At 47.7% G+C, this 26,700-nt stretch overlaps 1 protein-coding gene across 4 annotated transcripts in view; it reads right to left on the bottom strand.

Annotated features, from left to right (window-relative positions):
- The window catches only part of DOCK4 (dedicator of cytokinesis 4), a 2,129,281-nt gene that overhangs the window by 1,586,226 nt on the left and 516,355 nt on the right, over positions 1–26,700 (bottom strand). For all 4 annotated transcript variants that reach the window (XM_069627915.1, XM_069627916.1, XM_069627917.1 and 1 more), the window contains exon 8: positions 18,271–18,422. In XM_069627915.1, coding sequence (XP_069484016.1) covers positions 18,271–18,422 — 152 coding nt within the window. The remainder of the gene's footprint in view (positions 1–18,270; positions 18,423–26,700) is intronic.

Here is a 26,700-nt window from a genome sequence, read left to right as displayed (position 1 = left end):
GACCCTGACCCTGTGGGTGGCTGTCTGAGGGAGACAACACTCATGGGAACGAGGTGGACTCGCTAGCTGGAACATGGTATCCCCCTTTCCACTCAGGGTATGACACCAACCCCTTAATTTCCCAATCCTGTATCGCATACTGTAATATAAAACCAGAACATCCAGTCCGGATTGACTGCAAGGCTCTTTCATTCCCTTGTAGTAGAATGACTGAGACTAAGAAGAGCAGTAGAGCAATGCAGAGCATAAAAGCCGGGAAGACAGACACGCTCTAGTTGTTGGAAGGATCTAATAGGTGCGGGGACCTTTAAAAACATCAAGCGTCAGGAAACAGGGAAAACCACTACACCCGACTTAGGTCGGGAAACCGAGAAGAAGCATGTTCCAATGAGGAGCAAGGAAGCTCATGGAGGCGCCGTCAGAAGAGGCTTGGAAGCCTGAGCTTTGAGGCATAGAGGGCAAGAACAGAGGAATCTGTGGAATGAAGGCCAAGGCATCATGGGTACCAGAGAGCCAAAGAGAAGCCTGCAAGATTAGGAAGTGAGCCGCTGGGATAGTTGCAGACCACAGAGAATGCCAAAGCAGCTAGGAGAAATTGGTGAGCCCATAAAGGGGAGTTGAGACGCTGGGGCGCTTCGTGGCATACACTGCACACCATTGAAGGAAAACTACATGAACTGGGGGAACCGAGCAGGGGAGCTGGAACGCCAAGGCAATTGTTCAATATATTATTGAAGGAAAATTATATGAACTGGGTGAACCAGAGCATGGCAGCCGGGGCACCAAGTCAATTGTTGAAGGAAGCAAGTGAAAGTGGGGTCGAGGACCAAATGGTTGAGTGAAGAAAATATAAAAGTGTGGAACTGTTATACATTAAGAAATTCCTGGCAGGATGGTACGCCAGGCAAACTGATTGTGAGCCTGGGACCTGCACCCAAATACAAGTGACCAAGTAGAGAAAGTCCTGGCAGGAGAAAACACCAGGAAAACTGATTGCGAGTCTGTGACGCGCATCCAATTGTGTTAAGACAAGTGTTTGGAAGCAAAGGAGGAGAGTGTTTTAGACTGACAGAGGAAGGTCTGAGACTCGCTCTCATGCTTGCCAAGAAGCTGCATATAAAATGAGGAGATCAAGAGGAGGGAGTCATCCTTTTGAGCGTGTGAAGTCCAGGGGACGGGAGTTATTCCCCCTGGAGTTGGAACTTGGACATTGTGACTAGGGCAAGGGAGGTATTTCCCTAGTGATTGGAAATTGTGTACTGTGAACATTGCAATTAGGGGAAGGGAGTCAATCTCTCTGCTGTTGGAAAACTCTGAGGAGCCAAGAGAAGAGAAGAACAAGTTACTTACCAGCTGGTAACGTTCTTTCGACTGAATGTTCCTCCAACGTATTCCTCATCTTAGATGTATTCCATCCAGCTTTAGCTGCTTCGGAATTTTTTTCTCGGTAGAGGGCGCCATGCGTCGGTGTCGTCGAGTCAATGGTCCTTCGAAGGCCTCCGTCGAGGGTGATGTCGTCGGGTATACAGGTACCACGCGCGGTGCCCGTTGGCCTCAGTTCTGTTTTTCCCCCTCTTGCTCTACTGTGTAGATTGTGCCGGTAGTCAGGTATTAGCCTTGCAAGACTTGAAGTGGCAATAACCCGGAAAATCTACAGAAGGGTAGGATGGGAGGGAGATGAGGAATACGTTGGAGGAACACACAATCGAAAGAACGCTACCAGTTGGTAAGTAACTTGTTCTTTGAATGGATTCTGTCCTCCACCGTATTCCTCATCTTAGATCGACTCCCAAAGCAGTATAGAAAATTCTCTGTAGGAGGGCGTAGATTTGTGATACCATTATATGGCGGAATATAGAGCTGCTTTACCAAAATTCAGCTCCTTGGACTGTGAAGCATCCAGACTATAGAAACAAGTTGCTGCTTCACAAATGGATTTTATGGGAACACCTCTTTGAAGGGCTGTCGAAGAGGCAATGCCTCTGGTGGAATGGGCCCTTAAGCCTTCTGGTGGGTCTTTTTCCACCAATCTGTAGCATTCTGAAATGCAAAGCACAATCCAACGTGAAATGGTTTGTTTTGACACAGATTGACCCAATTTCCTTCCGGTGTAGCCAATGAAAAGTTGATTATCCACTCTAAGCTTGGAAAGCCTAGAAATGTAAAAGCTTAGAGCTCTTTTCGGGTCCAACCGGTGCAATCTTTCCTCCTCCTTACTAGGGATGAGGTGGAGGGTGGAATGCGGGTAGAAACATTTTCTTATTTAAATGAAAATCGGACACAACTTTAGGTAAAAATTAGGGTTTAACCCTTAATACCACTCTGTCCCTATGGAACACAGTATAGGGTGGCCCAGAAGACAGTGCCTGCAATTCGTTCACTCTTCTTGCAGATGTTAAAGCAACTAGGAAAGCAGTTTTCCATGTTAGCAATCTTAATGGACAAGTGTGCAAGGGTTCAAAAAGGGCACACATTAAGAATTTTAGAACCAGATTAAGATCCCAAATTAGTACTTGGAAAGGGTAAGGAGGAAACACATTGGTGAGTCTTTTAAGAATTGTCCTATTGAGGGAATTTTGAAATAGGAGCATTCTTCCGACGAGCGCTTGCGCTGCAAGATAACCTTTAATGGTGCCAACATTTAGACCTCTATGTGCTAGGGATAAGAGGAAGGACAACACTCTGGGAATGGAACATAGAAAAGGATCAACATTCTTTCCTCTGCACCGGTTGCAAAACTTTTTCCAACGGCAACGGTATAGACATTTTGTTGCTGGCCTTCTTGCCGAAAGCAACACCTCCATGACGTCACCTGGAAGGTCCCAATCCTTGTATCTCGGCCTTTCAGATACCAAGCGTGAAGGTTGAGAAACTTGACCTCTGGATGGAGAACCTGGCCCTCCATTTGTGAGAGAAGTTCCTCTCTCTGGGGAAGACGTAACGGAGGACAGCTGGACATGTCTAGAAGGTCCGGGTACAAAGTTCTCCTGGCCCAGTCCAGGGCAAATAGGATCATGCGGTTTCTGAACCGTCTCAATTTCCTGATGACCTGAGGAATGACGGGAAACGGAGGGAACGCGTATAATAGTGGGAAGTTCCACTCCACCACGAACGCGTCCCCTAGGGCTCCTCTCGGGGGAAATTCCCTTGAGCAATACCTTTTGCACTTCCGGTTGATTCCAGTTGCAAATATGTCTACTTGAGGGGTTCCCCAAAGGGCGAAGATCTCGTGAATGACTTCCTGAGCCAGTTCCCACTCCTGCTCAGAGCGTCCGCCGTCATATTCTCCTCCCCGGCTAGATCAAGTGCCGTTAAGGGGATTCCTTCTTGAATTGCCCAATACCAGAGCCTCATTGCCTCTCTACACAGAGGTAGTGACCCTACACCTCCTCTTTTGTTTAGATAATGCATGGCCACTGTGTTGTCCGTCATTATCGGGACATTTTTTCCTCTGACAGATGGCAGAAAAGCCTTCAGCGCTAGACTGATTGCTCTCAGCTCTAAAAGGTTGATGTGTAGTTTGGACTCCGATGGAGAACAACGACCGCTCATTGTCAGCTTGTTGGCATGTGCTCCCCACCCCATGAGTGAAGCGTCCTTCACTACTGTAATATCCGGCCATGGTGGCCAAAACTGTTCTCGTTTTAGGATATTCTCTGTGCAAGTCCACCACAGAAGATCCTGCCGAACCTTGTTCGCAATCTGAAGAAAATCTGTCATTTGACCTGAGAACTGGGACCATTGAGTCTTTAGAGCCCCCTGAAGGGATCTCATCCTCAGGCGTGCCTCTGGCACTAGGAAGATGCAGGATGCCATGAGGCCGAGCAACCTTAAGAAGTCGTAGGCCTGGAGATTTTGGGCAATTTGGAATTTGGAAACCATTTGAAGAATGTCTTGAGCCCTCGACCTGGGAGGCACGCTCTTTCCCAAGGATGTCTCTAATACAGCCCCTATGTACTGGAGCTGTTGGGAAGGTGTCATTTGTGACTTCTTGAAATTGAGGGAGAAGCCCAGTCTGTGGAGGAAGTGGCAGGTCACTTTCAGATGATCCAGTGCTTGTTCGGCAGAATGTGCCCTGATCAAACAATCGTCCAGGTAGGGGTAGACGTGAATCTCCCTCTCCTGAGGTGCGCTGCCACCACTACCAATAACGGGTGGAGGTCAATCCGAATGGCAGGACTCGAAACTCATAATGTGAGTCGCTAACTACGAACATCAGGTATTTTCTGTGCTTGAGATGAATTGGCACATGAAAATAAGCATCCTGGAGGTCCAATGACACCAACCAATCCTGAAGTTGCAGGGCCTGAAGGATCTGAGAAAGAGTAATCATCTTGAACTTGTCCTTCCTGAGGAGCTTGTTCAAGCCTCTTAAGTCCAAGATGGGTCTCAGTCCTCCGTCCTTTTTGGGGATCAAAAAGTAAGGGGAGTAACATCCCTTGTTCCTCTCCGCTATAGGTACTGGCTCTATAGCACTTTTCTCCAGCAGGGTTAGAACTTCCTGCTGTAGGAGCGGGTCTAAAATCTTCAAAGGGTGCCTCCCTGGTGGATTGCTTTGAGGTTGCGTTAGCAAAGGAAGGCAGTAACCTTGGGCTATTATTTCTGGGGCCCAAACATCTGAAGTAATGGCTCGCCATTCTTGTAGATGCTGCGACATCCTGCCTCCCACAGGTGTCTTGTGATGCAAGTCCTCAAAGTGGTTTTGTGGCGGTTGCTGCGGCCGCTGATGGCAAAGAGGCTGCAGCTTGAGCTGGCTTTGTACGTTTTCCTCGTCAACCGCGAGTGGCCCTTCTTTGGCCCCTTTGACTAGCCATTCCTCTCGCCTTTCCATTTGAGGAGTAGTAACGATAGGATCGTCCCCTCCAAGGTTGTCCTGACGCACGAAAAGGCCGAGGTTGTCTAATAGCAGCTCCTAAATACTTGGCAGCTGCTTTTGAGGTCTGCAACCTCTCAAGGCTCTCGTCAGCCTTGTTGCCAAAAAGGTGGAATCCCGTCAAAAGGCATGTTCAGAAGACGGTTTTGCACGTCTGGTGCAAAACCCGACTTCCTTAACCACGCAAATCTGCGCATTACTGTGCTAGTGCCCATGGGCCTGCTCACACTATCTGCGGTATCCAATCCAGATTGAAGGGATTCCTGCATGGCCTCGTTTCCATCTTTAACAATGGCTAGGAATCCTTCCCTTTCATCCCTCTCTTGGCCCTCTTCCTGCTCCTACCTGCAAGGCAAAAAACCTCGGGGTTATCTTCGACTCCAGACTCTCCTTCTCTCCTCATATATCTGACGTCTCTAAGAAGTCACACTACCAGCTGCACCTCCTCAGAGGTATTCTTCCCTACCTCTCCTTCCCCCAGAAGCTCGCTGTCTCCCGAGCCCTGGTTCTCTCAAAGCTGGACTACTGTAACAGCCTCTATCTTAATCTGCCTGCCTCCACACTCCGCCCTCTGCAACTCATCCAGAACAGAATTGCGAGACTTGTCCTTGGCCTCAAGCCCAGGGACCGTATCTCTCCAGGACTGAAATCTCTACACTGGCTCCCAGTGGCTGCGAGGATAAAGTTCAAAACCCTCTGCATTGTCCACAAGGCCTTCTGGGGCCTGGGGCCCAAATACCTTCAACTCTCTCTTCCTAAATATCTTCCTTCCCGAGCCCTTCGCTCATCCGTCTCCAACTCCCTCAGGGTCAGCCGCTTCTCAAAGCAACGAGCTGGGGGTAGATCTCTCTCCGCGGCAGGGGCCTCCCTCTGGAACAGCCTTCCTGCCCCCCTGAAACTTGAGGAGAACCATCTCCGGTTCCGGAAGCACCTCAAAACCTTCCTCTTTGCTTCTGCTTTCTCTCTCCCTCTCCCCTGCTAATTCTTCGCTGAAACTGCACTGAATCTGCAACTGGGCCACTCTCACCGACCTCGGTCCTGGGCCCAGCCACTCTCCACTTGCACTGCCTCCCTGGCAACCCCTGCACTGCGGGACTGTCTCTGTATCCCTACAGCCCCCCCTTCCCAGCACTTGTTCTGCACTTACCTTGCACTTGCCACCAGCTGGCCCTTTTATTTATTATTCTACTTACCTTGTACTGCACTTCCCCCCTCCCCTTCCCCATGCACCTCTCCCTTCCCCCTACCCCTGCACTTGCGCAATCTGAATGACACCTGGCCTAGTAGGATCGTTGTCTGTCTTCCCCTTGTTCCCCCCTCCCTGCGTCGTCGCGCCTTGAAACACTTGTGTATAGGCGCGTTACAAATGCCTTATCATATCATATCATATCATATCATATATCATATCATATCCCCTTCTGGTATGAGCTCCACCGCCATTGCAATGCACTCCCACAGAGTGTACGAAAGTTTTGCCAAGGCACATGTGGTGTTGGCTGATTTTAACACCGTACTCCCAGCTGAAAATACCTTGCGTGCCCAACCATCCACACGCTTGTCGTCCTTTTCCGGAGTGATATAAGGGTACGCCACCTTATTTGAAGCTGTGGCTGCCTGGACCACCAGACTCTCAGGAGTGGGGTATTTGGACAGATAGCCGGGGTCGCTACTGGAAGGGCGGTATTTTGAAGTAAGGGATTTATTCACCGGAGGAATAGAATCCGGAGCCTCCCAATTTTTGGCCACCTGATTTTGCAAGGCTACATGGAAGGGTAGGATTGGATCTTCGGTAGGACCATGAACCAATATATCGGTCAGATCATCCTGGATGAATTGAGTTGGTGGTCTAGCCCATCTTAAATAATCGACCACCTTTGTCATTAGTTGAAGGAATAAGGGACTGGCATGTTCCCCTGGTTCCGGCCTGCCAAAATCTGTTTCAGGCGAAGTATCAATGCTGCTTGCATTATGTAAGGTTTCCACCAGGTGCCTCATCCTGCTTTCCTCAGAAATCAGGCATTCTGGGACGTTTGGGGTACCATATTCCAGACCAAAAGGAACATTCTCCTCATCAGATCTCTCCTGTTCTTCAAATATTGAAGTTAAGGATTTGAAAAATTCTTTCCTTGGAAGAGGTTTAAAAACCTTTTCTGGGAGAGGTGGGAGAGGTGTATCAGTGGAACCTGAAGGCATTACAGCCTTTACAGCCTTCTCTTTTTCTGTTATTTTTACAGCTTCTGGCTGAGTTGGCTGAACTGGAGCCTTTGGAACATTTGGCGCTGAGGGCTTCGGGGTCGACGTCGACAAAGGTGTAAATGGCGTTGATGGTGGCGACGAAATAGAGGTCGTCGACGGAGCCGGCTTTGAGGGTGTCGAGGCGATCTTCAAAGACTTGCCCTTTGCGGTGCGTCGAGTTTCAGACGGCGTTGGTGACCTCGAACGGTCGACTCGACTCGAGCGGTCTTTTTCGATCAGCGACCTGGAAGGTTCCCGATCCTTCCTTCTTCGATCACCCGAGCTCGAGGGCGCACGAGTGTCGGAACGATAATGCTCTCGGCCGGCTTCCGAAGAAGGCGCAGACCGAGGCTTAGCTTTTCAAACACCTCCATCATTTTCACCCTGAATGCTTCCCACTCTTCGGAGGAAGAATGTTTTGTGGGGCATTTCATCCTTTTTGGGGATTCGTCCGAGGACCAGGTGGAAGGGGACCGGTGGCATCTTTTCTTGGACTTTTTCCATCGAAGACGAAGAGCGATGAGAATCGCTTCGGGACTTAGACTGATGCCTTTCACGTCGAGGAGATTTCTCCTCACGGGACCTCGACTCGACGCAGTTTTCCCTTCCTCTTTCGCAAGGTCTTCCCCGTCATCGCCTGACACTTCGTATGGGCCTCCATGTCGTGGCCTTCCCCGACACACCACAGACATTTGCGGTGCGGGTCCGTGATGGACATTTTAAACCGCAAGATTTACACTTTTTAAATCCTGATCGCGGGGTCGTAGTCGGGGTCAAAGATGAGGACATATCGAATATCTTCTTCAGTATTTACTGCGTCACAGCACAAAATACAAAATACTGCGTCACAGAACTACTCGAGGCGCGCCGAGTCTCAGAAGCAACACGTACTGCGGAAAAACGGAACTGAGGCCAACGGGTGCCACGCGTGCTACTTGTATATCCGATGAAGTCATCCTCGACAGATGCCTTCGAGGGACCATTGACTCAACGACATCGACGCACGGCGCCCTCTACCGAGAAAAAATTTCTGAAGCAGCTAAAGATGGATGGAATACATCTAAGATGAGGAATATGTTGGAGGACACAATCCATTCGAAATAAGTCCTTAAAATTGTGAAAGTGAGAAAGAGATCAAAGAAGAAGCATACCCTTTGAAGCTGTCACCTGTAAAGAGCCTGAGAAACTCAGGGGAAGGGAATCATCTCCCGAGACTTGTGGAACTTTGGTTGTTTATTTCTTTTTGCACCTTTTGAAACTTTATGTTGGAACTTTGGAAAATAGCTGCAAACGACCAGTTAAAGGACTATTTCCCATTTCACTTTATCTTGAGTTTAGCGTGTAAGGTTCAGGTTAGGATATGAACACAGGACGGAGAACTTTACTTTGGACATTCTGACAAGGCACATATATTATCTGGAGGAGGTTCCTATGCAATAGAGGCAATTTTTAAAATCACATGGTAATCTATCAGAATTGCTTCCATGAGAGACTCTATAGGTCACCAACACTAACCTGAAATAGAAAAGCATACATCCTATCCACGTAGAGTCGTCGTTGGCATTTCACTTCCAAGTTATGACTAAGTTAATCAGCACAAGGATTGACATGGACATTTAAAACGATGGGAAGACATTTCTTCATTCACATGAAATTCTGATAAATATGCAACAAAAGGTGAAGCAAGTATATAAAACCACCTTGTATCTATGGATGATGGTCTACGTTTTGAGGCAACTAGAGCTTGAAGGGCAACAATGCACCATGCCAATTTTATAGAACCATAGCAGTAGGCATTCCAAGGAATATGTCGGATGAGGTAATAGATTTACGCTCGTTTTACAATAATCTACTTTCGATTACACTGGAATGCATAACCGTTTGCAACAGCTTTTTCCATGATACGATGCCTGGTTTGGGTACTTCACCTATGCTGTCTGCAAACATTCCATTCACAATCTCTATCCCTTTAGAATTTGAAGACAGCATTGGTGATTTTGTATGGGATATCTATCGACATGAGAAGTGCATGGCAGGACATACCTGGCACATTTCAGTGCTTTTTAGGTTTTGCATCGTAACTATAATGTCCAATCCAATGAAGCTTTAATAGTAGGAATTTTAAGTTGGTCCAATATCAATGCATGCTAAAATCTGGAGAACCATAAGTGCTGTGTGAGTACTGATAGAGAAAAAGTGAATAAATATTAATTCACTGAAAAAACGTAGTAAAGTTCACCAAATGTATCGGTAAAAAACCTAAAATTCTGCGCATTTGGAAAGTCATTACTGGCTTAACTCAGAGCGCTCCCGTTGATGTCCCCCATAATGCCATTTTGTATGTTATTGTGAACCCTTCTCTAATAATATATATGTGCTCTTGGGCTTTGCAGCGGGAATGCACTGAGTTAAGCCGGACATGACCTTCGAAAGGCGCTGAATTTCAGGGATTTTGTTGCAATACATCTGGTCAACTTAACAAAACTTTAACTAAAGCTTTTTCAGTGAATGTCAAGGTTTTTGTTATAGCATAGTTGTTTCCACGCCTCTGGCCATGGCCACTGTATATGTTCCCCCAATATGTTTATTTTTGCCATCGTGAGTGACCACGGCCTTCCGCCGTGACCACTATACATGTCTTTTAAGCCGAGTAGCCGGGTTCTTCGATCATGGCCAGTGTATATTGTAAAACACTAGCAGGCCACTAGCAATGGCCTTCATCCATAACCATTATATATGTCATTTCAGCCCACCAGCCAGGACCCTCAACCATGCCCAGCGTATATTTTAAAACACTAACGGGCCACTAGCCATGACCAAATATGTTTTTTCCTTATTTCCGGTTTTCTTTTTTTAAAACTTTTTTCCCACAACTGCGACTATAATAACAAAGTACTACAAATAGCTGCAGTTATCTGTAGTAATCAGATAACCGCAGTAACATACTCCTAGTCCATAGTCCCCTTTCCTCCATCCCGGATGAGCGTCCCTCGCGAGGGACGGGAACACAACCTCTTTTCCACCAGAAAAATACTTTTACCCTTTAAATTTGATGGCATGTGGGAGCACGGGCTCCCTTAACCCCACCCACCGCCACACCTCAGTCCCCTTTTGACGCATCAGCTGTATTAGAATCCAAAAACCTCTTATTATAAGGGGATGGATGGTGAGATGTATGGAGGAAAGGGGACTAGGAGTACATTATTCACTCCAGTGATTAACACTTAATTACTCCTACGTCCCATCCCCTTTTCTCCATCCTATATGGGCAATTACAAGAACAAAACGCCCTGGGGAGGAGAGCCTGAGCTTCTCTGCAAATAGATCACGAAGCACCGCTTGGCAGAAGGCTGCATCAGCCTTGGCACTGGTATCCAAGCATAAGTGCTTGCAAAAAGCCGAAGCAGTGCCAAATGTTGCCGCCCTGCTGATCACCTGCCAGGGAACATGGTGCTGGAACGCGACTGCTGCCACCTTAGCTCTTACCGCATGCATGCCCTGTGGCTGGTCCTTGCTCTGTACCTTGTTTGCCTCGTGGATCGCAGCCATCATCCATCATGCTATGGATGCCTTGGAGGCCTGCTGACCATGCCTAGATCCTCCAAACGTCACAAACAGAGCGTCCGTCTTGCGGATGCTCTTTGTCCTACCTAGATATAATTAGAATGCCCTCCTGATATCCAGGCAGTGGAGTGTCTTTTCTGCATCTTCCTTTGAGTTCAGGAAGAATGTGGGGAGCAGAATCTCCCCGATGATATGGAAGGATGAGACCACTTTTTGGGAGTTATTTGGGGTGCGTGCGAAGCACAACCTTGTCCTTGTGCAATCTAGTGTACGGCTCTGAGGCGACTAGCGCCTGGATCTCCCTCACCCTGTGGGCAGATGTAAACCCAACCAGAAGGGCTGTCTTTAGAGCGACGAACTTAATGCCTGCCATGGCCATGGGTTCAAATGGTTTGTATGCTATAGTGCTAAAAACTAACATTCAGGTCCCAAACGGTATGCGTATGCATGACCGGGGGAAGGGGGGTAAAGCCTGGTTAACCCCTTCAGGTGTTTCTTTACTACTAGATTTGCTGAAGAAAGGACCAGAGAGTCAGAGTTACTATACGCACCCAATAGCGGTCAGGTACGTTCTATAGGTATCAACCTGGACACCAGACCTGGCGAGATAGGCCGAGAATGATAAGACTTGGTCAAGGGTGCATGTCAGTGGGTTCACCCCGTGCTCCTTAGCCCAGAAGCAGAACCATATCCATTTACTTTTGAACTGCTTGCGCGTGCGTAGCCTGACATTTTGACTGATCTCCAGATTGTCGCTGCACAACCAGCGCACTATAATATTTATACACACACATTTTTCTGTCCCTGTCCTAAACTGTATATCGGAAGCTGAGTACAGAAATTAAAAATAGATATTTTTTCATTATTTATTTATTATTATTTTTTTATTATTTGTTTTGGCTACACAGTAACCTTTACAAAAAAATAGAAATCTCAGCTAAAATTACATAAAAGTTGCATGAATAAAATATGATACACATTGATCGGAACTAAAAACAGGCATAATATCATTACACTTTCTCCCGCACAATACGTACAATTGAGGCTAAAACATAAATTTCTTCACCAATAATGTTACATGTTACCTAACTCAATAAGACTTAGCAGCTTTGTCATTTAGATTGTCCCTACCTTCACAATATTCTTCACAATTTTCTGCCCCCGAGTACTAAAATCATATTATCTTACTTTTCAATAGTTTTCCTTTAACAATCCGACCAGTTCCTAAAACCAAATTTTACCTTAACGATCTAAATAAGAAATCAACAATCAACTTTGCAATTCGCATTTAGTTTTTAAAAAACGTAACACCACCAATTGAAGTTTGACCCTAGAACAATGTAACATATCCCTCCAAAGTGCGTCAAGATTAACACATTCTAAATTTGGCACATATTTGGAAAAGTATTCAATGCGTGCTTGTCCGAGTCCCACACATTGAGTCAGAAGATGTTCTAGTGTTACATCCCTAGTATCTGGAAGGAAGACCTTGCCTTATGCTCACAATTTGGCCAGTTGCCAAGACATTGAAACGAAATCTCATGAATTCCTGTCTGAGCGCTTTGCTCTGAAATTTTATGAGGTAGGCTTCCGTAGTGCCCAATTTTTTGTGGCTAAGAGCCAAATGCGCATACAGTTTTTTGCTGTGGATTACGCTGACCGTCGAATTCCAGTCTGCATGCTGCAAGAGTCTCTTAACCTTCATGGGATTTTGAATAAGTAGTTCTTTAGATACCCCAACTTCTGCAACTTACCCACCAGCAATTTCCTATAAAGCGATACTCTATGCCACACAATTATACTGAATATTGAGTATAGCCCAAGTTCATAGCGTATCGCCGCAAGTAGGGCGCACTTTGGAAGGTACCAAACCAAAGACCTCAACAAACGGGCCTCATATTTGGGGAATTTGTTTCTAAACCAGGCGGGTGCCAATTCCATCCCGTAGCAAAACTATGCAATCGTCTTGCTACGGTACACTTTCAAACAGGGCAACATCGAAAATTTGCCATATTTATTATCAATTTTTCTCAGTTGAGAAATCAATGGAGTGATTTTCTTATCCAAAAAGGTACATAAATTTGCCCTAGTTATAAACTCAAATATAGGGTAGCCTAAATAACGAAAGGCATGGCATATTGAGAGTTTGGCATGATCCATAAACCAAGCAGATCGAATTGCACATTTCCTATAGCTTAATCGCATGATGAAGGTTTTTGTTCGATTAATAGGTAATGAATTTTCCATAGTATATTTCTTAAATGCAGACAACACACGTTGCAAACCTATGGGAGCTATGTCAAAAAGTAGTACGTCGTCGGTATAGGCGGTCCAGACAAACATAGAACCCTCTACTTTGGGCGCAGCAAAGGATGCATCCTCCAGAACCGGGCCAACGTCAGATAGATACAGATTAAAAATGGTTGGCGCAAATATGCATCCCTGTCTAAGACCATTTTTCATGATGATTTCCTCCGAGAGGGTTCCCTCCGTATTAAGTCGGACCCTAATTTTGGTTTCAACATGCAGATGATATAAAATGGTTAATAACTGTGCGGGCACATATCTAGAGCAGCAAGTTTTCTCCACAGTGTAGCTCTATTTACCAAGTAAAAGGCGGAGCACAAATCAATTGACGCCAAGTATATTGGTTGGCTACCTCTTAACCTGGTCTGATTCTGCATAACAGACAAAAGAAGGCCCCCCACATCCATGCCTACTGTTTTTCACCCCAGCAACCAAATTGCTGGGGTGAAAGTACTGCCTCTCCGTCCATCCAAGTATGGATATGTTCCAGAACTAAGGACGCAAAGATTTTTGAATCAGCGTCCAACAGGGCGATAGGTCTATAACTAGATGGCATAGACCTATCGCCCTTTTTATAGATGGGTACCACGTAAGACAGATGCCAACTTTTGGGGAATACCATGGATATGACAATATCCTTAAACAGACGAAACAGAATCTTAGCCCATAGATTCGGATTGCCCTTAAACACTACGTTCGCCAGCATGTTAGGCCCTGGTGCCCTTGAGGACGAGCATCTTGAAATAAGTCTTTGTATAACCCACAATGTAAACGAAATATTCCATTGACATGTGAGGATGTCTGCTGGCACCGGCCAAGTGGAAACGGGTGGACAAAATAGGGAACCAAAATGCCCTTCCCAAACAGCCGAGGAGATGCACGCTCCTTGTTCTCTAGCTAGGATTTGGCCTCTCCTATTGACTAGGGTCCAAAAGTTTCTTGTGTTTGTTTTTGATAATGCCTCTAATATACTTTCGGCATCCTGCTGAAAAAATGTTTCTTTTAACGTGCGTGCTTTGGTTTTCCATTTATTTTTTTACCTTTTTTATCACTTCCTCCAGTTTCTGGGTATGTGGCAGTTTTACTAAACGTCAAATTTTGCAATTCCTCTCTTTTTTGAGTAAGTACATGGTCGGATAAAAAACGTGTGTATGAAAAAGACCTGGTTTCTTAGGTCTCCTAATCCCTTGAGGCCCGAGGATAACACCCTTGACATAACGGTTGAATTCGCCATGTGTATACATTCTGATTTTCTTTTCGCAACCATTTTTATCATAGTCCTGAAAAAAGAACTTTCTCAATATATCACAGTGCCAATTAATTCTGTTCCCGGCAGTGTTAAGCTCCATCGTCAATGGATATACATCCTTGGGAGCAGCCACCGTTTGCACCTGTAGGGTCATTTTAAGAACACTGTGATCACTAACCATAGTGGAGAATTCGAATCCATTTGTCCAGGTGTAACGGGTCACATCCTTACTCAAGCAATCATTTACACAGTTTAAGCCCCAACGGAGCCATCATTCTCTGCACAAAGACTAAACTCCCCAAGTGCCCCCTTTGAACGAAAACCTGCTTCAGAGTTAAAATCACCCATAACCATGATGTTCAGAATTTTACACAAGCTTTGGCATTCCTGTATGATGCCATCAATCAGCTTAATATATTCCGTCAAATCAAGCTCAGGGCTCCAGTAGACATTAACAATCAGCAGTTTACCAAAAGGAACAGGGGGAAAAAGTGCAACAGCATGGCAATACAACCCTTGTGGGGCAAAAACAGCTTAAGAAACTTGAAAGGGAGGGAATTTCTAATAGCAATAAGCAAGCCTCCCGAGGGTCTTCCTCTAGATTTTTTTTACCGCTGGCACTTGATGCAAAAAAAACCCATCCAACACGAGGGGAGAAAGTGCCCACGTCTCTTGGATACAAAAGATGCTTGCTTCAATTAGAGGACTGATACGGTCAGACCCCAGCCTTAGAGCTTTGTTGCCCTGTGAATTCCAGGATACTACCGTATACGACAGCAGAATCTATGGTTTCACATTTAAGGCTTGAATTTTGGCTAATGATTCGCTCAATGTATGTGCCATCCATTTTAAATCAGTTTCTGAGGTTAAAATGTGTGCAGTTACCCCCTCAGACCTTTTTCGAATGCAGTAATAAAGTGGCATCCGTCAAACAACTCCCCTCTGCCTCAAACCCTCGATTAATCAATCTATTATTAAATGGTTCAAGGTCAAAACCAAAGCAGTGAAGGCAATCAATTTCAGAAACCACTAGTTCCATGATAGCCTGGGAGAAGAATATCAGTCTTACATAGTCGAACCTCAAAGGATGGGTGTAGTCAACCAATTTGATGCCACCCGATGAAATCATGGAGAGTCTAGGAATTTCACTAAAAAGATATAAAATTCTAGGGCGATTTAGTGAACGGGGACCGCCCTGTGGAAGCATAAAGTATAACATAATGCTAGGACAATCAGTATAGTAAGGGGCTCTCCACTCCAATCTATTAGACATTCCATTATTTAAGGCTCGTTTGTTGGAATTATGGGGGCTATATTTCTCCCCCCCTATTGGATATTCAACACATGCCCGATACTCCCCTTCTTTCTGGATATCATTACCACAGGCCTGTACATCGGGCCCTAGGGTCTTACAGTTTTCCCTTTCTACTGAATATGCTGCTCGTGCCAGGTTCTCCCATTCTTTATGCGAGTGAGGGTTCATATTTCTTTCAGAGATATTTCTCATTTCTTATTGCTCACCCATAAGGTTTCGCTGTAATTTTGAGGCATCTGGGCAGGATAGGTTAGGGCGTGCTGCCAGTCCCTCAATTATGCGCAGTGGGCTGTGCATCGCTAGAAATTAAAAATATACGTGTTCTCGAACACCTCTGTGCCATCAAAAAAGGTGACCTAAACTTCCCCATTTTGCACGGTTTCATGACAGAAATAGCTATTTCCTAAAATGGGTGGGATTAAGCAGAATGTTATGCCACACACGAGGAGGTCATAGAGAAGTAAGATACCCAAGGGACTAAATACAACAGAGGGATATCAAGTTTTCGTATAGATTATTCTGCATCTCTATCATCCATAATTTTGCCCCTTTTTGTCATGGAATTGTGAATGAAAAGTGGTTCTTTTGAAACAACAATGGATGAGAAGCATGATTTTCTAAGCATGATCAAATTGTTCAGGCTATAAAAACTAGACACAAAATTAGTATTTTGATAACGTATACTACTTCAGGCTATCATACTTTGTCTCTATTAAACTCCTCTAATATTGTGTCTGTAATAACAAGGCTGAAGTACATTATTGCAGTATCAAGTTAATTATTTCCACCACTACTGGTGGCGCGTGCGCGCGTGTGTGTGAGAGAGAGATTGAGAGAGAGAGAGAGCCAGCAAGTAGGGAATAGGGACCCCTCTCAGCCTGGGGGTGAGGGGCTTACCGGGATTACACCAGAGCCAGTCCTGTCCCAGATGCAGGATGTTGGGGGTGGGGGGGTGGGAGATGGGTGGGCGCAAGTCCCTGGCCCGTCTCCCTGTATGCTTTAATCAATCACCCCATGCCTGCGCAACAGCACTGAGGCCAGTGTCTTTCTCTTTGTCACATAAGATCTTCTGGTTCTCATCTCGGGCCCAGGTCCTGTGAAACAAAGGAGACTGGCAAGTATCTTTTTAAATATTTCGTTGGGTTTTTCTCGGATCGGGTTGAAGATGGAACTGGCTCTATCTGACACTCTCCCAGATAGCCACTTTCTTCACAAGGCCAAGGTTTTGGCCTCGTCACACTATCCAGTAGAAAGGAAGCCAAACACAGAACAAAGTCTGCCGCTTTGTGAGAGACCACCAGCTGATTCATTATAAACAAGCTGCCTTGGTTTCCTAGACCTTAGGGTGGCGCACAATGAGAACATACACATACACATACACGCACACAAGATCATGTTATTTCAGTAAATACATAAATACTTTGCTTGGATAGGTCGGGTCACGGGTGAGCAGGCATTCATTCTATCTCGCCTGAATGTAGTAAGAGCCCTCCAAATTCGGCCCATGTTTGAAGCAAAATAATAATTGTTCAAACACATAATTACTGGTCATCTCGCATTAAAAACCAGAGAACCGCCAACACCCCTTCTCGTCGAGAGGACCTGTGAAAATGCTCTATATTCCGTGCTACTCTTACACTTTCGTCTGAAGCAGCTGTGAAGGCCCTCTGTTAGTCAGCACTTGCATAGTGCCTTGAAGACCATCGACTTTCCTAGTCTGGAGCAGCTGTGAAGGCCCTCTGGTAGTCAGCACTTGCATAGTGCCTTGAAGACCAGCGACTTTCCTAGTCTGGAGCAGCTGTGAAGGCCCTCTGTTAGTCAGCACTTGCATAGTGCCTTGAAGACCAGCGACTTTCCTAGTCTGAAGCAGCTGTGAAGGCCCTCTGGTAGTCAGCACTTGCATAGTGCCTTGAAGACCAGCGACTTTCCTAGTCTGGAGCAGCTGTGAAGGCCCTCTGTTAGTCAGCACTTGCATAGTGCCTTGAAGACCAGCGACTTTCCTAGTCTGGAGCAGATGTGAAGGCGCTCTATTAGGATAACATTCTATTGATCAAGAGGACACCTGCCAGGCCTCCACTCTGAACAGAACACACACAGCCACCAAAGCAATAGTAACCCCATCTGCAAAGATCTGTAACGTAAAGTGGCACAGAGACATTTAATCAGGTGATGCTTTTCAACAACATGTCAATCTAAAGAGGCTCCTCCAAGTTACACAACCCTTACCAGCCAGCACTACACGGACTTCTACAGAGATGAAATTATTAACGGGGCTCATTACGTCATCACTTTCTAGTCAGGAAGAAGGACACATTTACCCCCTGCTCCCAAGCAGCTGATTTCAGTAAGCTTGTGTCAACACCATCCATGATACTATAAGTACTACATGACTTGCTAAAAAAATGAGATGTCAAGCTTTTTCGTGACACACACACACACGCGAAATGGGTTTCCTGTTTCACAAAATAACAATACAGCCAAGATGAAGAAGAGGGGTTTAAAAAATCGTGTCTTTTTCCAGTGCCGAGATTTGCCAACCAATGAGTTGGTAATGACAACCTGATGTTTATCTCCTGAATACTTCCACTCTTGCCTCCTTGCTCAAGGGAACGCTTCCTTATCCCCAGTCGGGCCCTACTGAGATGGCCTTGACAGTAATGCTTTGCACGGTGGAGTTTATACCGAGTACTGAGCACATGGGCCTGGCAGCAGGGCCCTGAGACCTACCTGACTGGCCGGCCCTCTTTGCTGTCATAGAGGGAGAAGATGACCTCCAGCTCTTCGCCGAGGCTGGGGCACACCAGGCTCTTCATTTGCACAAAGAGGTGGTGGCAGCTGGCCGACACAGGCATGTGCTTCTTTCCATGGCGATGTTCCATCTGTGACACAGAAGGAGGACACACATGAACAACAATGCTGACACATTTCGAAACATCCATGTGACACGTGCATGCAACACTCAAATGGAATTACACAAGTCTTAGACCATACTGATATAACCATGCAAACAAATCAAAGCTTGTGTTGCCGTAAGGATACGTTACTTCTGTGCCAATTTCTTCAACGCTGTGGTTTGTTTATCCACTGCGCCTCGCCATTACTCGCTTAACAAGATCACCATCACATCGTTTGTTGAAAAATGCCAAACATCATGAAGTACCTTTAACTTTAATATTGTAAACATTGTCTGATGATTAGTTCCCTACTAGTAAGAATTCATGCAATGCACCAGTGAGGTTAGTAAACTACTAAACGGCAACCTTTGACTCCACTGTTCATGTTCTGTTTCTCATCCCATCTGGATCCTGGGGTCACTGAGGAAGTCAGTGCTTGGGCATATCAGTAACTGAAGGCCAGGAAAGTAATTGGATTTGCAGGTCATCATTTCATCGCATTACAAATGGCACGCAGCAGAGTATAGAACACCCACGATGGAGGTCAGAACAGAACCAACACGAGTTCCAGGAATACTCTAAACCTCACACAGTGGCCCACGTAGAGGTAACCACAACTCTGTAAACATAGCAAGCTACAGGAGGGATGTGAAAGTCATTCTTCCACCAGTTTCACTTAGAGAATTTAGAATAGATGATGCCATGAAACACCTACGTGCAAGTTTAATAGCATGTATGAGTCTCCAACGCAGTGTCTGGGCAAAATACACAGGCATATTATATTTAACACATGAAACATAAACACTCACAAGAGAAACAGAGTGCACACATATGTTCTATCAGTCAGATTTCAATGAAAAGCAAACAATGTTCCAATACATGGCCTCTAGCTTTTTTTTTTTAAATATATTTATTTTAAACCAAGGCAAGGTGACAACAGTACAGCAAAAAGGAGGCATGTAAGACAGAACTATAAATCCCCTCCATTCCCCCAGCCACATTCCCCCATGACTGTTAGTCTGGGGGCACTACCCCCCAGTGTGTTTCCCCCTTTCAGGAAGCATCTTGGTCTCTTAAGGCCCGCCGGATGTTGGTGGGCTTGTAGGTCAGTGCGGGGAATCTTTGGTCATACTCCAACATGGGGCCCAAATGTTCTGGAAGCGATGGAGGATTCCAGCCCTTGCCGCTGTGACCTTCTCCGCAATCAGTATGTCCCATATCTTCCCCCACCATTGGGTTATAACGGGGCCATTCGAGGCTTTCCAGAAGCGGGCGATCACTATTTTTCCCACCAGCAGGCATTGGGTCAGCAATTTAGCTCTGTTTCCAGAGCGCGGGTAAATCCCGGGAACCGGGGACCCCAAGAGGACGGGCTCAGGCTCCAGTGGGAGGGCCGTCTGGGTGATTTGTTCGATAGTGGCAAAACATAGTTTCCAAAACTGTTGGATCTTCGGGCATGCCCACCACGTGGAAAATTGCATTTGTATTTTAAATTGCCTTTATTCCCTTCCCTCGTTCTCTTTTCTATGCACCCTAAAACATGCCTGTAACCTAAATCATGCGCCCGGATGCCCTTGGGCCTGGTGCGCTTTACAAATAAATAAAATACAAAATACAAAGAAGGAGCCTGACTAGCCGCACTCTCTCCAGCAGGCATGGTCGAGTGAATGGTTCATGTGGTGGAGCCTGAGAGAGGAGTAGTACCACCGTAGCAACATTTTATACGCGCATTCTCTGTTAGTGACACAGGCGGATGACGTGTGTGTTCGAGACCAAATGTCCACCCAGGTCTGGTCCTCAACCGGGTGTCCCAAGTCAGCCTCCTACTGAGCCATACAGCAGGTTTTTGAAGCTAGGAAGTCCTCTAGAAATCACCTGTATAGGGTGGAAATCGTTCCTCGAGCTGGGAGATCTTTGAGGATTAGTTTGAGAGCAGTGAGAGGGCGCGTAACTGCTTGAAGAGTTTGGGGGTGGGAACACCACTGGCGTAGCTGAATGTATGTGAATCTGTATCTTTCTTGGAGTCAAAACCTTTCCTTACATTGATCAAAGGTGCAGGGTCGGTCTCCCTCATATAGCTGATCCAAAGTTGCGAGGCATCCCGCTATCCAGTTCTGAAAGTTCTGGGGGTTTGCCCCGGGCGAGAAGGTCGGGTTGTGAAAGATCAGAGATAGGGGGCTCAGTCCTCTCGGGATTCCCTTCTGTTTCAGCACCCAGTCCCAGGAGTTCATAGTGTGCTTAATCGCCAACAGGAGTCCCTGCCACCGTTCTCTAAGGGAGGCCGGGATGTGCGGGAGAAACCGCAAGGGAAGAGGGAGCCATGATTGTTCTAGCTCCACCCAACTGGGGCGGTCGGTGGTTATTTGCGACGCACGGATGGGTGCTAGTTGCACTGCCACCCTGTATGCTTGCAGGTCGGGGACCCCCATTCCACCTAACCTTGCATCGCCTAGCATTGACTTCTGAGAGATCCTGGCCTTCTTAACCCTCCAGATAAACCTAAGCATTCTCCTCTGCAGGTTGCAAAGGGCGGACGCTGGGTTTGCCACTGGAAGGGACTAGCAGGCGTAAAGGAACCTTGGGAGCAAGTTCACCTTGCAGGCTGTTATTCGTCCCATCAGTGAGATTTTTTTAGTTGCCCAGCATTTCAAATCGCCCTCTAATTCCTTGAAGAGCCGGGGGAAGTTGACCTGATATGTGTCCTTCGGGTTTGCGGGAGCCTGGACCCCTAAGTATGGGATGGCCTTCTTCCTCCATGCGATTGGACACATCGGGATCAGTGCTTCTCGTTCCTCCGGAGAGAGACCTACTCCCAAGGCCACCGATTTGCTGAAGTTGATGGAGAAGCCAGTAACCTCCCCATAGCTGGCTATTTCCGATAGGGTGTGCTGTAATGAAGAGCGGGGCTCCGAGATAGTGAGCAACACGTTATCTGCGTACAGGGCGATTCTGTGCTGGGATGAGCCAACCTGGGGGCCCTTGATGCCGCTATTCAGTCTGATCTTTTGAGCAAAAGTTTCCATAATAAGTGCGAATAGCAGTGGGGATAGCGGGCAGCCCTGCCTGGTTCCGCAGGTCAGGGAGATCGGGGCAGAAAGTGAGCCACTGATCCTGAGGAGGGTCTTCTGTGATTTATAGTTAGCCAGGACCATTCCCTGGAATGCCGGGCCAAATCCAAAGGCCTCCAGGGTCAGACTCATAAAGGACCAGTCCACCCTGTTAAATGCCTTGGTGGCGTCTAGGGCCATCAAGACCAGCCCTTGGGAGCCTCGGGAGGCAAGGTCGACCAGGTTCAGGGCTCTGCGGACGTTATCGCCTGCTGCTCTGTTCAGGATAAAGCCTGCCTGGTCCGGGTGGATTATGTTGGGTAGGATGCGTGCCAGGCGGGTTGCTAGAATCTTGGAGTATAGGTTCGCGTTGCTGTTGAGCAGGGCTATCGGCCTGTAGGAGGCCGGGTCTCTCGGGTTCTTCCCTGCTTTGGGTAGAAGGATGGTGGTGGATTCCTGCATTGAGGGGGTTACCGACCCTGTTTCCCGGAAGGAGTTAAAAAGCGCCACCGGGGGGGGGGGGACCAGCTGAGGTTTGAAAATGTTATAGAACCTAGAGGAAAATCTATCGGGGACCTCGACCAAGTGGTCTGCTGCCAGCTGTTTTTTCAGTTCTGCATATTGGATCACCCCCTGTGGGTCTCGAAGGCCCATGATGGTGTTACTACGTTTTGCTTTAGCCAGTTTAGCTATGAGCAGCTTGTTCACCTTGTTGTTCTTCACATAATAGAACTGTTTGGCTTTAACCATGAGCTGTGCTGTGTCTTCGGCATAGTTTGCCTGTAGCTTTTTCCTGGCGGTACGGATCGCTCGCTGGGTCCTAGGAGACCAGCCTTTTCTCTTGTGAGTTTCTTCCACTGCTTTGAGTTCTTCCTCAAGGACCTGGCGAGCCAGTCGTCTTCTACGGTGGAATGGCACCCCCTGTGCGATTAACTCTCCCCTGATCACCGCATTTAGGGCATCCCAAGTGTTTGCAGGGGAGGTGTCTTCGACTGGGTTTTCTCTGAGAAAGTTTTTAATCGATATCGCAATCTTGTCCCTTAGCGTCATGTCGTTAAGGATTGGGTCGTACAGCGTCCATCTGGCGGAGAGTTAGGCTTAGGGACATGTGCTCGTATCACTATGATTACTGGGGAGTGGTCACACAGGATCCGCAGGCCAAAAGCTACCTTGTTGGTGTAGGTAAGCAGCTGGGAGGATGTCAAAAGGAGGTCGATCCTTCAGAAGGTTTGGTGGACATAGGAGTAGTCCTTCTCCGAAGGGTGGAGCACCCGCCATGAGTCCACCACTTCCAGAGATCTGAACAGGGTAGTAGGCTGAACGCCTGAGTGAAGTCTCGAGGGGTGGGGAGGGTGAGATTTATCCAATGTGGGGTCTGGGATTCCATTGAAATCTCCCCCAATTATGACTTGGCCTTCCATGAAGGGAGAGAGGAAGGAACCCAGTGTGTCATAGAACGCTGCTTGCCCCGAGTTGGGGGCATATACCGAGGCAAAAGTTTATAAGTCTTCCAGCAATAGGCATTTGACTGCCACAAATCGGCCTTCCAGGCATATTTTTGTTTCCAGAACCTGGGGGTTTAGACCTTTCCTGAAGAGAATCGCTGTGCCTCCTTTTTTAGAGCCCCCTGAGGCAAAAAGCTGAAGAGGGTAAAATCTGGAGCGCAGACGCCCAAAGTCCGCCTGTATTAGGTGGGTCCCCTGAATTAGAGCCACTGCTGCCTTCTCATCCTGAAGCTTTTGTAGAATCGATTTTCGCTTAGTGGGGGAGTTCAGTCCATTGACCATGAGGGTGAGGAATTTCAGGGTTTGATGCTCCTGAGCCATGCCTCTCTCTGGTACCACGTCTGGGGAGGAGAGGTCGGGGGGGGGGTGAGTTAACCGCTATCTCAAGGATAAGCTAGGAATGTGTCGCCCTTCTCTTGGGGTTTTAACACACGCTCCCAACGGGGGGCCGTAACTAACTGGTAGGGGTGCCGACATTGTGGGTTCGGCCATTTCCCTGGCCAACAGGGCCAAGCGTATAGGTAAAAGTTATGTGACATTCCAAGGACTCGTAGGTGGAATGTGCCTTGGAAATGGGCATGGGCCGTGGGGGGGGGGGGGCTCATAGCATCGGTTGAGTTCCTTCGTAAGCTGGGCCTAGGTTAGTAAGGTTCTTCTGAGATGGCGCCCGGAAGTTGGTGAGTGCGTACGTCAGGGCTCTGCTGGTTACAGTCCTGCCCCTCGCTACGGTCTCCTGCTGTTCCATGGCACCTTCGACCAGGAGGCTCGCATAGACTTCGGGGGAGAACCAGCTCCCGGGTCCATAGTGTCTTCTGATCTTGGCGCTGTGGCCTCTTCAAGCGAGGAGAGGTGCAAGATTTTATTGGCATCCTCAAGGTGGTTAATTCTGAGTAGAGTGCCATTGTATGAGAACTGTAGGGCGGTTGGAAATAGCCATCGGTAGCAAATTTGATGCTCCTGAAGAAAGAGAGTCAGAGGTCGGAGAGATTTCCTCTTCTGGAGGGTGAGAAGGGAGAGGTCCTGGTAGATCTGGAGGGGTAACCCCTGGAAGGAGAGCTTGTCTTGTGATCGGTTGATTGCTGAAATTGCCTCCTTTGTGGTGAAAAAAATGCACTCTGGTTATGACATCAGGAGGGAGGTCCGAGTCCACTCCTCGACGTGGGCGCAGCCTGTGGGTGCGATCCAGAAGGAGTTGGGGTTTGTCCAGTTGCGGGAGCAGGGATTGGAAAAAGTCCCCCACATATTCTGCCAGGTTCTTATCCTGAGCGGAGGATGGAATCCCTCGAATTAGGAGATTGTTGCGCCGAGCGCTGTTTTCAAGATCTTCTTGTTTAAATTTGAGGATTTCACATTTGTCTTGCAAGATCCTGATTGAGCGTTGGACTTCCCCCCTAGAGTGGTACTATGGTCCTGGGAGTGGTCGTCAATCTCCCCCAGCCTTTGTTCCATCTCAGTCACTCTTTGATCAGTGTGCTCTAGCTTGGTGGTAAGCTCCTTCATGCAGGATCTAAATTCTGACTTGATGTCAACCATAAAAGCCAGTATGTCCTCTTTCGTGGCAAGGGCTCCTCTATCCTCACATGTTTTCTGTGGAGTGAGCTTGGGCGGAGGGGGGATCAAGTTTCTTTCCTTTGTCAGCTGAGGTGAACATAGTGGCGATGTCCGAATTCTTACCAGCTTTTGGTTGCTTTGCCATTGCACCAGATTGGGGGTGAGGTAAGCAGACCAGGGATCTCTCAGGGGTGTGGAGTAGGGGAGGGTGTTGTCTGAGGCCAGAGAAGCCAGTTGTTGGAGTGCAAATCCTGGTTCCTTGAATAGTACTTGTAGGGGTAGGCGCTTCCATGGACTGATGGCACCCAAGGCTGTGGGGTTGTGAAGCTGTTCCTAGCTCCCCAGTGCGGGATGTGGAGGAGAGGGGCAAAGGAGTAGGCAGGGGCGCCCCAGCAAGGACGCCAACCCAAAAGGGAGAGCGGATCAGGCGCAAGGTCACTCTCGCCACCGAGGCGTTTTCAAGGAGAAGCGGTTAGGCCTCCCACCTACCGCTAGTCTATACGCAGTGCGGCTTCCAGGTGCGAGATTTGGGCAATGGGGGATTTTAGCAGGCCCCCTCTAGATGATCCAGTTAGCTATTTCTCCCTGGGCGGGGGAGGGGGGCCAAGAATGACCAAGCACTGTGGTGGTGGATTTCCTACAGGGGGTTTTCATGGGCCGGGGTGCCCCAGGATGTAGATATGGCTTCAGGGGTCTTCGAGCCACTCCGGGGCCTGTAGGTGTGGGGGGCCCAGCCGCTCCAAGGTGTGGTGGATTCGTGCCTTCGCGAGCCCCAGGCTGCTGTAGGGGGCTGTCATGGGCCGGGGCGCCCCAGGATTCAAATGTGGCCTCAGGGGTCTCTGGGCCACTTCGGGGGCCTGTTAGCCCCGGGCTGTTGTAGAGAGGGGGGGGGGGGATTGCCGCTAAAAGTATGTGCTGCCCTCCCCCTCCGTCTGGATGATTAGGACGCTGGGGGCGGCCGGGGGCGTCCCCCGCCTAGCGGAGCCAGGATTCTCGTGGGCATCAAGGGGTGTCCACTGTGAAGGGCTGGTGGAAGGGCCGGTGACCACCCAGCTGCCAGCGGCATGGTGGGGTCTTATGTTCGTGGGCCCCGGGCTGGTGTAAAAATGCGGCGGGGGGGTGCTGCAGGTAGTGTGAATTGCATTCCCCCTCCGTCCGGATGATTGGAATGCTGGGGCGGCCGTGCGCTCACTAGCTGCGATGTCCAAGAGAAGGTCCCTCTTCTGCCCCGACTTGGCGGACCCCTCCAACGGGAGTCAAGCACACCCCGGCCCACGCCCCCTGGATCTGGAGCTCCATGAGCGCCTCCCACTCCGCGGAGCCAAGAGCTTCGTGGGCTGTAACCGTGGGCTCAATGAGGGGCTGGTGGAATTGGGAGCACCCAGCCAGTAGCGACCCTCCGCCTGAGCACCTCTACGCTTGGTCTATGCCCAAGCCCATCAGTGTGGCATCGCAGCAGCGCTTCCCCGACCCGGTCGCCATCTTGGGAGCTTCAGGCACCGGCGTTGCCAAACTTTGTATGCTTCGTTCCAGGGTCCTACTTTGCATTATGGGCTCATATTCACGCCCCAGGTAGCTCAAGTGTTCCGCTTGCAGGAACCATCGTTTTTTTGCTTTCAGGGGGGCGGGAACATTAGGTTCTAATACGAGCTGCAGGCTTCCCACAGAGGCCATCAAAGGAGCAGCCACATCGCTGGTGCTCCAGGCCACACCCCATGGCATCTAGCTTTTAAAGACATTAACAAAATGTGTTTGATTCAGATAAATATGTGCAATGTTTTTAAAATAATGTTTAAAATATATTTTCTTAAAACACCAGTTTCAAAAATAATTCTAGATAGCGGAATTTCATAATCAGGTTTTTCTTGATAATAATTTTCATAGAAATGTTTTTTCAAATATATGTAGACAGCAAGGCATTGTGGGTATGAACATTAGCAGTTGATCTAATTTGCATACTCACAATGCTTTGCTGATTGGTCTCTGAACTGGAGGGGAATTTCCAGTGATGGTTACTAGGTGGCGTTGTAGTATGTAGCATTTAACTTTCACATTTAAGGTGGAAGCTTTTTTTAAAGTCTTTTTAAACCCACCATAACTTTACTGGTAAATAAAGTGGCTGACCACACACATCACTTTACTAAAGAAGACATAACCTGG

The sequence above is a fragment of the Ambystoma mexicanum genome, chromosome 12, assembly GCF_040938575.1.
Source record: "Ambystoma mexicanum isolate Mex_15411 chromosome 12, UKY_AmexF1_1, whole genome shotgun sequence".
Classification (NCBI taxonomy): domain Eukaryota; kingdom Metazoa; phylum Chordata; class Amphibia; order Caudata; family Ambystomatidae; genus Ambystoma; species Ambystoma mexicanum.
This window is presented reverse-complemented; position numbering and strand designations above follow the sequence as displayed.